Here is a 12,695-nt window from a genome sequence, read left to right on the forward strand (position 1 = left end):
TGTTGTAGGGAGGATAAATCACACAGATAGTGTAGTCTTGATAATCAGACACTGAATTTAGTACATAAATAATTGTCAGCCAGCTAGTAGGTCAGAAAAAAGATGAAGTGGAAGCATTTGCCCAGCACCTGCTGGAACTGTGTCAAAACCTCAGATCGAGGCCTGCAGGCAGTAAGGTGAAGACAGTGAGAAAGCAGAGGAGAGCTCGGGTCAAAGATGCTAGCAAAGATACGACGGTACTTGCTGTCTTTCACACCATAAAACAATGGACAGAATCTTACCCCAACAAACTGATGGAAATCTGTTGGTTTTGGAGGGACTGACAAAGATGATTCTGTGTGGAAAGTGTACTTTGTCCTGTCAGGGACAGTGAGGATGACTGAGTAAAGGATGAAAATATGATGCCCTCAAAAATGATTACATACTGCCATAACCTTCTTTACTTCCTGCCTTGACAGTTTATGTTGCCTTTTGTGCTTACTAGTGTGTGGTATAATCCTTTAAAACAATGTTTTTCAGACTGTTGCATAGAGCCACCCTTAGAGGGGTACACACACACACAAACACACTGACCCAAAGCAACCAAAATAGAGGTGTTTTTATCTTTTTAATTAGTTTTGCTTGTTTGGCTTCTTACTTAATTTTCACTTAAAGAAAGAGACCTCAAGACCACAATAAACCTTGGAAACCAGAGCTCTAGAATTGAAGATTTAGGTACTGTCCTCAGTGTTTTATAGGAATATACATCTGTTTTGTAAAGCTGCAGCATTCCGAAGGGAGGCTATCTTTCTAAGAGCAGTCAACTGTCTAATTTAGAGACTCCAAGGGAGTATTGATAGGTAAATATGTTTCAGCCATTTTTAGAAATATTTATTTATTTATTTTTATTTACTTGAAAGGCAGAGAGACAGAGAGATCTTCTGTCCACTGATTCACTCTGCAAATGCCCACGATATCCCAGAACTCCGTCCAGGTCTTCCACTTGAGTGACAGAAACCCAGCCTGCTGTCTCACAGGGTGTGCATAGCAGGAAGCTGGATTGGAAGCAGAGCTGGGACTTGAACCTGGGCCATCCCATATCAATATCAGATGTGGATTGACTCTTAACTGCTCTTCAGCCATTTCTTTTTTTTTTTTTTTTTTCCCTTTTTTTTGACAGGCAGAGTGGACAGTGAGAGAGAGAGAGAGACAGAGAGAAAGGTCTTCCTTTTGCCGTTGGTTCACCCTCCAATGGCCACCGTGGTAGGTGTGTTGCAGCCGGCGCACCGCGCCGATCCGATGGCAGGAGCCAGGTGCTTATCCTGGTCTCCCATGGGGTGCAGGGCCCAAGCACTTGGGTCATCCTCCACTGCACTCCCTGGCCACAGCAGAGAGCTGGCCTGGAAGAGGGGCAACCGGGACAGGATCGGTGCCTCGACCGGGGCCGCAAGGCGGAGGATTAGCCTGTTGAGCCACGGCGCCGGCCTCTTCAGCCATTTCTAATACAAGTTTATTTCTAGAACTTGGTGAACAGATGAACCATTTTGTTTTATATTTGGTAATTGTTAGGTGGTTCTTTGTGTTTTAACAAAATAGTTACTCTCCTGCTACAGATGCCCCATTGCTGGGTCAGAAACCCTAGTGTATTATTTAAGTTAGGAATATATACCCATCTCGTATCCTAATTATAAATGTTTACCTAAAGAATGAAATTAATTTGGTCACAATTAGGGTCAGTGTTTGCATTTATGTACCTGTTCACTCGCTCTTCATTTCCCCACCTGCCATGTGAACTGCTTCACAGAAACTTTCTGCTTTTTTCCCCCACTTGCCTTCAGTTGGTTGGGTAGTTTATATTTCCAGTTTTTTACTTAGTTGAATAGGAGTCGACTTGTCATATTATTCTTTCCCTGAGCTTCCGGCAAATAGGGTCCAAGTTTCAAGTTACTCACTGCATTGGATTAATTGATTAAAAGCTACAGCATGCTTTTATTATGCAGTATAAAGATCTAGCCTATTGGGCTGGCATCGTGACATAATAGGTTAAGCCTCTGCCTGTGACTCTGCTATTCTACTTGGGCACTAGTTCAAGACCCAGCTGCTTCACTTCCGATCCAACACTCTGCTAATGATGCCTAGAAAAGCAGCAGAAGATGGCCCAGGTGCTGGGCCCCTGCACCTACATAAGAGACCCGAAAGAAGATCTAGGCTCCTGGCTTCTGCCTGGCCCAACCCTGGCCGTTGGAGCCATTTGGGGAGTGAAGCAGCTGATGGAAGATCTTTCTCTCTCTGTCTGTCTCTCCTCCTCTCTTCTGTAACTTTGCATTTCAAATAAATTACAAAAAAAAAAAAAAATCTCCCCGTTGTAGAAGTTTCTACTAGGGTTCTGTGATGTGGCCAGTGCTGTAGCATAATAGGCTAAGTCTCTGCCCGCGAAGCCGGCATCCCATATGGTACCTGGCTGTTCCACTTCTGATACCCATCCAGCTCACTGCTAATGCACCTGGGAAAGTAGTGGAGGAGGGCCTGGGTGCTTAGTCCCCTGCACCCACATGGGAGACCCAGAAGAGACTTCGGCTTGGCCCAGCTCTGGCTGTTGCAGCCATCCGGCCAGGGGGCCAGCAGATGGAAGACCTCTCTCTCAGTCTCTCCCTTTCTCTGTCTGTAACTCCGCCTTCCAAATAAATAAATAAATCTTTAAAAAATAAAAAAGTAGTGATCCTGTTGAGTTTTGACATCTGTTTGCTAAGTTTATTTCTGAAAAATCTTTGTAGGCCAATAGTTAACATTTTTATGGAACCCTAATTCTCTTGATTGATGCAGGTTATGGATTATTTTTCCTGAAAGATGTATATATACTGTTCTCATAAAATTTCACGTAAACAAATTATGTTGTTTTGTGAACCATGCCCATACAGATTCCATGGCCTGGAGGGAAAGACCTCATATTGTAGGTGTTGAGAGATGTTTGCAGATGTTGAGTGTTTCACAGAATATTCTTTCCACTGTATAACTCAAAGGTGCTGTGAGAGTTCTGTAAAGGTGGGGATGAGCTTCAAATGTATATTGGGAATAAGAAGTAAAAAGAATAGATGTCTTAAATAACAAATTCTTGATCTATTTAGCAGAGAATAGAATGAGAAGTTACAAATTATCTAGCTTCCTTGGTTTTCCCAACAAATTATGCTTGTAATTTAGAAACATTGTTTTCTTGTGGTTTCTAAAATAATATTTCAGATTCCTGTAGCTATAGCTTAAATAATGTTTAACACCTTCAGTTCTTAAGGAATAAAGGGAACCTTGGCTTACTGGGCAGAACTTGATCCTGTACATGAATTTATAGCATTTTCAGGTTTTTTTTCTTTTTTTTCTGAGAATCAGAAAAGTAGTTCATAGGCAAATAAATTTCATAAGTACTGCATACTGTGTCTTCCTGTTAGAGATTTGTAATGCATACTAGCTGTTAAAACCTCCGAGAAGTACTGTGTTAAGCTTAGTTTCATTATTTTGCTTTGGAAATTTCTTCAACTACAGAACCTTTTTCTTTCTCTTAACACCTGTTAATATCCACAGAAAACAATGCTCCTCATAGCTTGCTTAAACAGATGATTGGCACATGTCTTGAGGACAAGTATAGGTAATAGATTGCTAAAACTCTGCATTGTCAGAATTCTGTATTTTAGGGCAGTTTACATATGTTTATTCATTATGTAAAATATCTAGTTTTGTAGTTTTTTTAAGTTGGCTATCTTTTAGGTTAACTATTGAAAAAATTAATGAAGTCATCCTTTAATCAAAATCTTAAACTTGTCCTTTATTGTTTAGGTTTTGTTTATCAGAAACCAGTTGTCCACAGGAGGATCACTTCCCACCTAATCTTTGTGTGAAAGTGAATACAAAACCTTGTAGCCTTCCAGTAAGTCCTAAAAGCTAATTTTTAAAATACATTGCTAGCATAACTCATTTATAAGTCATCATAGCTATTGTTCATCATAATCATTCATTAAGAAGACATTTTCATTTTGGATATATATTCATGTGGCTGAGCTAAACACTTATACCAACTCTGTACAGTTAGCTGCTGTGACATTAACTGTGGAGACAAATCTAGGATTTGGAGTTGGGCGTGGAAGCCTTAGTGTTATATTGGGTTTGGGGGGAAAGAAGTTGTTTCAGCAGTATCTTAGTTATGCTTGTGTCAGTCTGTAAGCCTGTGGTAGAATGGAGATGTGAAGAAGGCTGTGCCTTAAATGAAGTACAGGTGCACGCTGTTTCTGTTACCCTTGAAAATACTCCTGAATACCTATCCAAGCTATTTATGGATGCTTCTGATTCTTAAATTTAAAAGATTTATATTTTTCTCAGGCTTACAGTAATGATACTGTAAGATGGTTTAGAGAAATGATAACACAGGATAACTGGAAACTCTTTTAACAGCTGTTTGCTCCTTTACTTTATAATGAATACATTTTTTCTGTTGTATAGTGTGTACTTTTTTTTTTAAGGAATAGAAGTTGAAATGCTTGTGGAAATAATTAGTTGAAATAAATTATGTTTCAATCTCAGGGTTACCTTCCACCTACTAAAAATGGCGTGGAACCAAAGCGACCCAGCCGACCAATTAACATAACTTCACTTGTCCGGTTGTCCACAACAGTACCAAACACCATTGTTGTCTCTTGGACTGCAGAAATTGGAAGAGTAAGTGAATTTTTGTGTCTGCCAGATCTTCATATTACAAAGAAGGGTTAATCACCATGGCTACTTGAGCTTATATGTAAATGATACTGTAAAAAGAGTTGCAAAAGGATTTATTTTTGTTTCACAATGAATTTTCAACATGTTCTCATTTGAAAAATGGCATCATGCAGTATCTAGTATTTTATAGTCCTGTCTTTTCACTCAGTGATTTATCATGTCTTCCTATGTCATTACACATTCTCCGGCTTTCTTTTAAATGGCTACATCATATTCTAGTATGACTATGCCTTGATTATTTAGCCTGTTTTCTTTTGTTGAACACTAACTTGATTTATTGATTGATTCATTGCTATTTCAGAAAAATCTGAAGACCATTCTAGTAGCTGTAGCTATGCCTGTGTACGTGATCATTTCCTTAGGGCAGGTTCTCAGAAATGGAACTGCTGAGTCAAAAGCCTGGAGGATTTTAAGGAATTTTGTGTAGCTCGAAAGATTGCCTTCCCACAAGATATTATATAAATTTATCCTGTTATTTTCAGTTTATTCTCATGCCACACTATTATCTTCTTTAAAATTCTTACCAATTTCATTAGGTAACTAATGGTACCACTGTGCCTTAACTAGTGTTCCATTTAGTAGTCAACATGTTTTATGTTTATGATTATTTAATATTGTATCCATGTCTGTGTGTCTGTTGCTATTTTTCTTAGTGACATGTATATTATTCATATGTCGACGTAACTTTTTGTCACATAAAATTACATGTTTCCAATTTGTCTTTTGTTTTTATTTACGTTATATAGTATGTGAGAGACTAACTTATTATGGAGCCAAATCTTAGCCAGATTTTTCCTTTCTTATCTTCCCCTCTACCCTTGTACTTGGTCTGTTTGCCCTTCCCAAGTTTATGTGAATGTCTGTTTATATTTTCTTCTAGACTTTTTAAAAGTTTTCATGTTTTGCATTTAAATACTTACACCATCTCAGATTTCTATGTGGCAAGATTTAATCACTTTGATTTTTTAAATAACTAGTTCTAACACCATTAACTAAATAAATGCTGATTCTGAGGCCAATGTTACATATTTAATTTTTGCATATCCTGGGTTGTTATAGTTATATATTTCATTTTTTACATATCCTGAACTGTTTCTGTAATTTTTTTGGTCTACCTTTTTCTGGGAAAATGTTTTAAAAGTTGCAATTATTTTTAAAGGATTTATTTTATTTATTTGAAAGACAGAGTTACAGAGAGAGGTAGAGACAGAGAGAGAGGTCTTCCATCTGCCAGTTCACTCCCCAGATGGCCGCAATGGCCGGAGCTGCGCCGATCCGAAGCCAGGACCCAGGAACTTCCTCCAGGTCTCCCACACGGGTGCAGGGTCCTAAGGACTTGGGGCATCCTCTACTGCCTTTCCAGGCCATGGCAGAGAGCTGGATCAGAAAAGGAGCAGCGGGGCCAGAACCGGTGCCCATATGAGATGCTGGTGCTTCAGGCCAGGGCTTTAAACCTGCTGTACCATGCCAGCCACTAAAAGTTCCAATTTTTAAATTACAGCTTTGAAGTATTAATTCCTGTTGATCCACTAACTTGGTTGAATTTTTTGTGTGCCATTCATAGTAACTCACAACTGACAGGGAGAAAAAGAGGTTTCTTGCTCTTGTGGGATCTGAGATCTAGAAGCCAGGTGGTCACACAAAAGACCTGAACTTAGCTTGAGTACTATGAAGGAGAAGAGCACATTTTAGGAGGTGGTACTTTAGAAAGGACAGAAAGGCAATTTCAACTGGAGAGAGAGGTCAGGGAGGGCTTCCCTGAGGAAATAGTGACAGAGCCAGGAACTGAGAGAAGTCTAATCACTCATTAGGTGAATGGCTCCGAGGAAGCCACCTGCATGCACAGCAGCCCACTGGCCTGAGATGGCTTGGTTTTGTAAATGACACAAAAAGGGATCTGCTGTGAGCAGGGTGCAGAGAGTGGGGAAGAGCAGTGTGGACAGGGCTGGTATATACCTATATAAATATACCTATAAAGGTAGTGGTAAAGTTACGGGTTCTCACTCTCTCTTAAAAGAGTTATTTGTTTAGCCGGTGCCGTGGCTTAACAGGCTAATCCTCCGCCTTGCGGCGCCGGCACACCGGGTTCTAGTCCCGGTTAGGGCGCCGGATTCTATCCCGGTTGCCCCTCTTCCAGGCCAGCTCTCTGCTATGGCCCGGGAAGGCAGTGGAGGATGGCCCAAGTGCTTGGGCCCTGCACCCGTATGGGAGACCAGGAAAAGCACCTGGCTCCTGGCTTCGGATCAGCGAGATGCGCCGGCCGCAGCGGCCATTGGAGGGTGAACCAACGGCAAAAAGGAAGACCTTTCTCTCTGTCTCTCTTACTATCCACTCTGCCTGTCAAAAAAAAAAAAAAAAAAAAGTTATTTGTTTAAAAGGCAGGGTGACAGGGAAAGATAGCTGGAGAGAGCTTCCATCCTCTGGTTCGCTCGCTAAATGTCTGCATTGGCCAGGGCTGGACCAGGGATAAGCCAGACGCCTAGAACTCCAGCTGGGTCTCCCAAGTGAGTGGCAGGGGCCCAAGGACTTGAGCCGTCTTCTGCTGCTTTCTCAGGCACATTAGCAGGGAGCTGCATCAGAAGTAGAGCAGCTTGAACCGGTGCTCACGTGGGAAGGCAGTGTCTTAGCTCACTGCACCACAAGGCCGGCCCCAAGAGTCTTCTCTTTTATCATATTTCTGTTCTAGTGGTGAACAACTTGAATAGAGCCAGAATCATGCCAGGAGGCTACATCTTAGGAACCAGCTTTGGAGAGGTATTGATGAGAGAGATTCTTAACCTAGAGTGCTGGCGGTAGAATGGGGATGAGCAGGAAATCCACAGGTTTGTGATGGATTGGAAGTGGGTGCTCAGAGAAAGAGAGACGTCGTAGATGTTCCCTTGGTTTCTGGCTCAATGAAACACTGCAAAATGACTGATGTTACATGTGTTGTGCTATGCTTTGCTTTGGAAAAGGAGGCATTGAAGGGCTAGAGCAAGGGTGGAGAGTTTATCTTTTCTCTGCCAAGGACCATTTGTATATTTATAATATCACTTGTGGCCTTACAAAATTGTCAGCTTACAAATTAGCTTGCTATAGACTGATTGAATTTCAAGACCCACCTGCAGTTGCCTTGGCAGGGCCAGACCAGATGATTTTACAGGCCTTGGGTAGGCCCCACCCCTGGACCAGAGTGAGAAAATCCTGAATTCAGTTTTGGAGGTTTTGAGTTTTAGACATCCTGAATAGGCAGTTGGGCACACAGGCTCAGAGGAGGTTTGGGCTAGAGAGAGAGAAAAATTTGTGGGGCATCTGTGTATTAGTGGTTACTGGAGCCACACGGGCAAAGTTGGAATGCATCAGGTAGGGAGAGAAGAGTGCCTAAGACCTACCCTTGAGGTCCCACAACATTTAACCCCAGGAGGAGAGAATGAGCTGCAGATGACGTGGGGAGACAGTGGCAGTGGTGGGGCGGTCTGCAGGATGGGTACAAGAAGCCGAGAGAAAAAGTCTCAGGAAGGAAGGAGACGGGAAGAAACACTGAGCAGACTTGGAGAGGGTAAGTGTGCTGAAGTCTGAAGTGTGAGATGACAGAGTTACTTGTTTGGAGGGAAGAGCAAGAGATTAAATTTGCAGGAGAAGGAGGGATAGACCTCAGGAGTGGACTGCATAGTTGGAGGAGCTAGCGGCAGTGCAGAGGGTTGTTTCTCTGCTGGGAGGATAAAAGAACTGAATGAGCGAGCGAGTGTCTGGTCCTGGAGAGGTGACGGCTAGATGACGTCTCTTCCCTCTCTGAAGTTAAGGGAAGACGGAAGGTTTGTGAGGGTAGTGGAGAGGTTGGGAAGTTACCGCAGAGACTGAGACGTAGCCTCCTTCGTTTTCTCCTCCCGTTTATTCTGGCTGAACTGTAGAATTACCTGATCACATTCCCTCTCCTCCTTTGCCTTCCTTCTTTCAGAGAATTTGGATGAGATTCCCTTAGAATGGTAAATTAAGATGGGGGAATTTATTAACTCATAATGTTTAATATACTCATTCTAACAATGGTGTTTTTCTCTACCTACTCAAATTGTCTTTGGTGTTCCTCAGGAATTTAACTAGTTTCTTCTAAGTCCTGCATATTTTGTGTTAACTTGTATGCTGGTTATTATTCCTGCTATTGCAAATATGTTTTTCTATGATATTTTCTAAAGTATTTATTGTTTTATTAAAAACTAATTATTATGGATATTTACTTAATATCTAAATTCATATCTTGGCTCCAATAGCTTTTTAGTTGATAATTTGGTATTTCCAACTAGGCAATTTTGAGCTTGAGATGCATCATATACTAGCCCTAACACTTACCTTCGTTATTTCTTGTTCTGACTCTCCTGGCTAAACCTTTGTGAACAGTGTTAAGTTACACAGGTGCTAGTGGACATATTTGATGTGTTTGTGTCACTGAGGATACTGCTACTATTACAGCAATTACAATAGCTATTGAGTTTTGGCAGAACTTAATTATGCCAATGATATATCCTTATATCCCTCTTACTGGATATCTTTTTTAGAAATGAGTTTTGGATTTTAGCAGAATCTTTCTGACATCTGTCAGGGTTATATTTTTTCCTTTTGACTAGTAACATTTTAAAAATCCTTATGATTGTTTTACTTCTAGGATGTTTTGGAGTTCCCTGCCTTTCTCCCCTTTCAGAGAGTGTTGGAAATCCTTTGTTTTGTTTTTGTGTGTAAGAAGTACAGCCCACCGAAGGAGCAAGGGGTGATTTTGTTGAAATATGAAAAAAGCTGACCCTGGGGGAGAGCAGGCGGTCTCTCCCAGGGCGTACTTCTGAGCTGCATCTCTGAATATTCTAGGCCTGTGAGTTGGCGGCCTTCTTTTTTGAAGTAAAGCATGGAAAGAAATTTATTATTTTCTGAAGCCCAGAAGAGAACTTATTAGTTTGTTCTTAGTTCACCATTTTAATTCAGTTTTGAAGGTATTGTAAATGGTTATTGTAGAATCCCTTAGCATTTTGTGGATAACTGTGTGATTGGTAGCTGTTGAGAAATGTTTTAACTGTCTTTTCAAATGAAATGGAGAACTAGTAGTGAATGATATTGTAGCTTCTTTTCCTACCCCAAGGTAATCACTGCATTGAGTCTTTGCTAAACTATTTAGAGAGGAATTATTTCGATCTTAGTATAAATAATACATAATAGATTGTATTTCAGTTATGGAGGAAGTGTTTTATAGACTTTATAATTTTCGAAGACTTGAAAAAAACAGTAGTGTAAGCCAGTCTATCACTCACTAGATGTAAATAGTTGCTACTGTGAAGGGTTAGTGGGAATATAATGGCATCTTCATAACTATACCATTTTGAAGTTTTAGGAGTTTGCTGGTGGACCTATTTTATATGATATACTCATAAAGTTGAAGTCCACATTATCAGGATAAGTGAACCTGATGTTCTTTTTTGCATCTCCTCCTAACCTCCTTTTTGGTTACATGTTATAACTAGAGTGAACATACCTTTTCATGGAATTGTTGTGGTTTTCACTTGATCTCTTCTTAAATATTTATATAGAGCCTTAGGGTAATTCCAAGTTCTGAAGATTCAAGCTGTCAGTACATAATTTCACAGTGTTAATTAGCATTTCTCTAGTTTTCATCATACTTGAAGCATTAAGCAGATACGTAGTAATTGTGACTGAGGTTTTTTCCCCCTAAAAGAAGCTTATGGTGTATGCTTTAAAATGTAGGGAAATTTTAAGGTTTTTTTTTTTTAATTATGAGATTTATTAGTGAAAGTAAATTAGATTTTTTAATACTTTATTTTTATCCCCAGAAAATGTATAGCATATGCACATGGGTAGGTTTCTGAAAATTGAAAGAAAATTTGACTTCCCAAGGGACTATAGGATGTTGCCAAAAGAAAGGAATCCATTTTTGGAAGTGTGAAATGTAACTGAGAGTTGGGTGGCACATTGGACGAGGGAAGGCGTTTCAGAGCTAGTAGGCTGTGTGAAACTGAGAACTGCAGAAAAGCGCCATGGACTTGAGAACTGAGGTCCCTGTCCTGGCGTCCCTGCTGTTCCTCTTGGTCTCTAGCGCCTGCTCTGTCACCAGGTGGCTGCATGGTCATGAGCAGATGACATAAATCTCTGTGTGTTGCGGTTTCATCAGCTCTTTGATCTCTTAACAGAACCCTCTGCAAACTTTAAATGCAGTACTCGGTACATGTTAAGAGTGCTTTGAGAACTGTGTATGGCTATAAAATATAGGATGGTAGCAATTATCTTTCCTTTGTTTCTTTTCAAGTCTCTCAATCTTCCTCTTGATCCATCTCTTTTAGATCATAAGCCTTTGCCCTCTTTTCTTCCTCTTATCCAGCCATGCGCCTTTCACACTGTGCCTTGGCTTGTTGATATTTTCTGTATCGCCTTCTCATGATACCGTCTCTGCATAGTTCCTTGGCTGGTAATGATATTCATCCACTCAGTTACCAAACCAGCAGCAGCTTTTTGAAAATCATCTTTAGTAGCTCTCCTCTGCTTGTGTGATAATAGCCTAGGTAGGATCTTTTTAGGGGCTGGTCAAAGGTATAGAGATAGGTTAAGAGTTACAGATTAGGATTAGGAAGCCAATCTCACTTGTAATTTTTTAAATAGCTACGATTTCAGATCTGTTATCTACCAAATATCATTTGTAACTTTGACACCTTACTTGCCTTCATTTATCTTAGCCTAAACAATGTTCTTTCATATAAGTGCCTTAAATTTATTAGCTCAAGTAAATGTAGTCAGAGTAATACATAAGCGTGACAGACCTGGCTTTAAATTCTAGGTTTGTTACTTGAAAGGTATAGAATTTAGGGCAGGCTCTTTTACTTCTGTATACTTTACTTTCCTCATCCATAAAATAGGCTTATAACCACCTTGGCAGCTTTTTAGTTAGGATCAAATGAATTGTTGTTCATGAAAACACCCAGGAGTGCTTTGACACACAGTAGATGTCTTAATAAGCATTAGTTTTCTCTCCTTATCTCTGTGCAAATACAACAGATGTGCTATTTACTTACATATGTCGTTTGTTTTTTCTACATCTTTTTTCTTCCAGACCTATTCCATGGCAGTATATCTTGTAAAACAGTTGTCCTCAACAGTTCTTCTTCAGAGGTTACGAGCAAAGGGAATAAGGAATCCGGATCATTCTAGAGCTTTAAGTACGTATGATGAACTTGATACTTCACTTATGCAGCTCAACTGTTCTGTTAAAGGTCTGAGTATATTTGCTTTAACTAAAGAAATTTTAAGATTTATTATTTTTTTTTAACTAGGGCCTGTTGTAGAGGATTAAAAACACTGAGAACCTCATGAAACAAGACCTAAGAGTAATTTTTGTATGTTTGTCACGAATGATATGTTATCTGTATTTTATTGACTTTAAAATTAACATTTTAAGTTTATACGTGAACATTGAAGATGATGTTACTACAGTTTCATAAAACACACATTTGAAGAATTCCAGAAGATGGGAAGGAAATCTTGGCATACACTTGAAGATGATTTTAAATTGGAGGTTCACCTGGGAACAAGGTGCAGAGTTTATGAACCAGCGTCTATGTAGTAGCAGTGTAGAGGCGGGGGTGGGGTGGGGTGGGGTGGTAGAAATGGTCATGAAGTGAGCTCTGCCAGCAGAGAGTTATGTGGCCTGGGACAGTCACCGTACCCTTATACCTCATGTTCCCGCTGTGTAAGAAGGGCTTTCCACAGCCTCGCCAGGAGTCTGTACTCCTGAGCGTGACTGACTGGATGTGTTAATCTGAGATGAAAGTGAGGTCTGCAGATGGGTTCCCTGGCCTCCAGTCGTGGGGGCTAAGGGTCGGTGGTCTTTCCAAAGAGGTGAGCTAAATTCTTCCTTTATTAAACTCTTTGTAAAAAGTAGATGCTTCATGAATGGCTTGAGAGTGAAGGTTGGATACTTAGAGACCAGC

General features: G+C 40.3%; 1 protein-coding gene across 2 annotated transcripts in view; it reads left to right on the forward strand.

Annotated features, from left to right (window-relative positions):
- PIAS1 (protein inhibitor of activated STAT 1) overlaps positions 1 to 12,695 on the forward strand; it is a 143,444-nt gene that overhangs the window by 97,330 nt on the left and 33,419 nt on the right. For both annotated transcript variants that reach the window (XM_062206208.1, XM_062206207.1), the window contains exons 5-7: positions 3,805 to 3,895; positions 4,546 to 4,680; positions 11,819 to 11,924. In XM_062206208.1, the coding sequence (XP_062062192.1) occupies positions 3,805 to 3,895; positions 4,546 to 4,680; positions 11,819 to 11,924 (332 nt within the window). The remainder of the gene's footprint in view (positions 1 to 3,804; positions 3,896 to 4,545; positions 4,681 to 11,818; positions 11,925 to 12,695) is intronic.

The sequence above is a fragment of the Lepus europaeus genome, chromosome 11 (assembly GCF_033115175.1).
Source record: "Lepus europaeus isolate LE1 chromosome 11, mLepTim1.pri, whole genome shotgun sequence".
NCBI classification, from domain to species: Eukaryota; Metazoa; Chordata; class Mammalia; order Lagomorpha; family Leporidae; genus Lepus; species Lepus europaeus.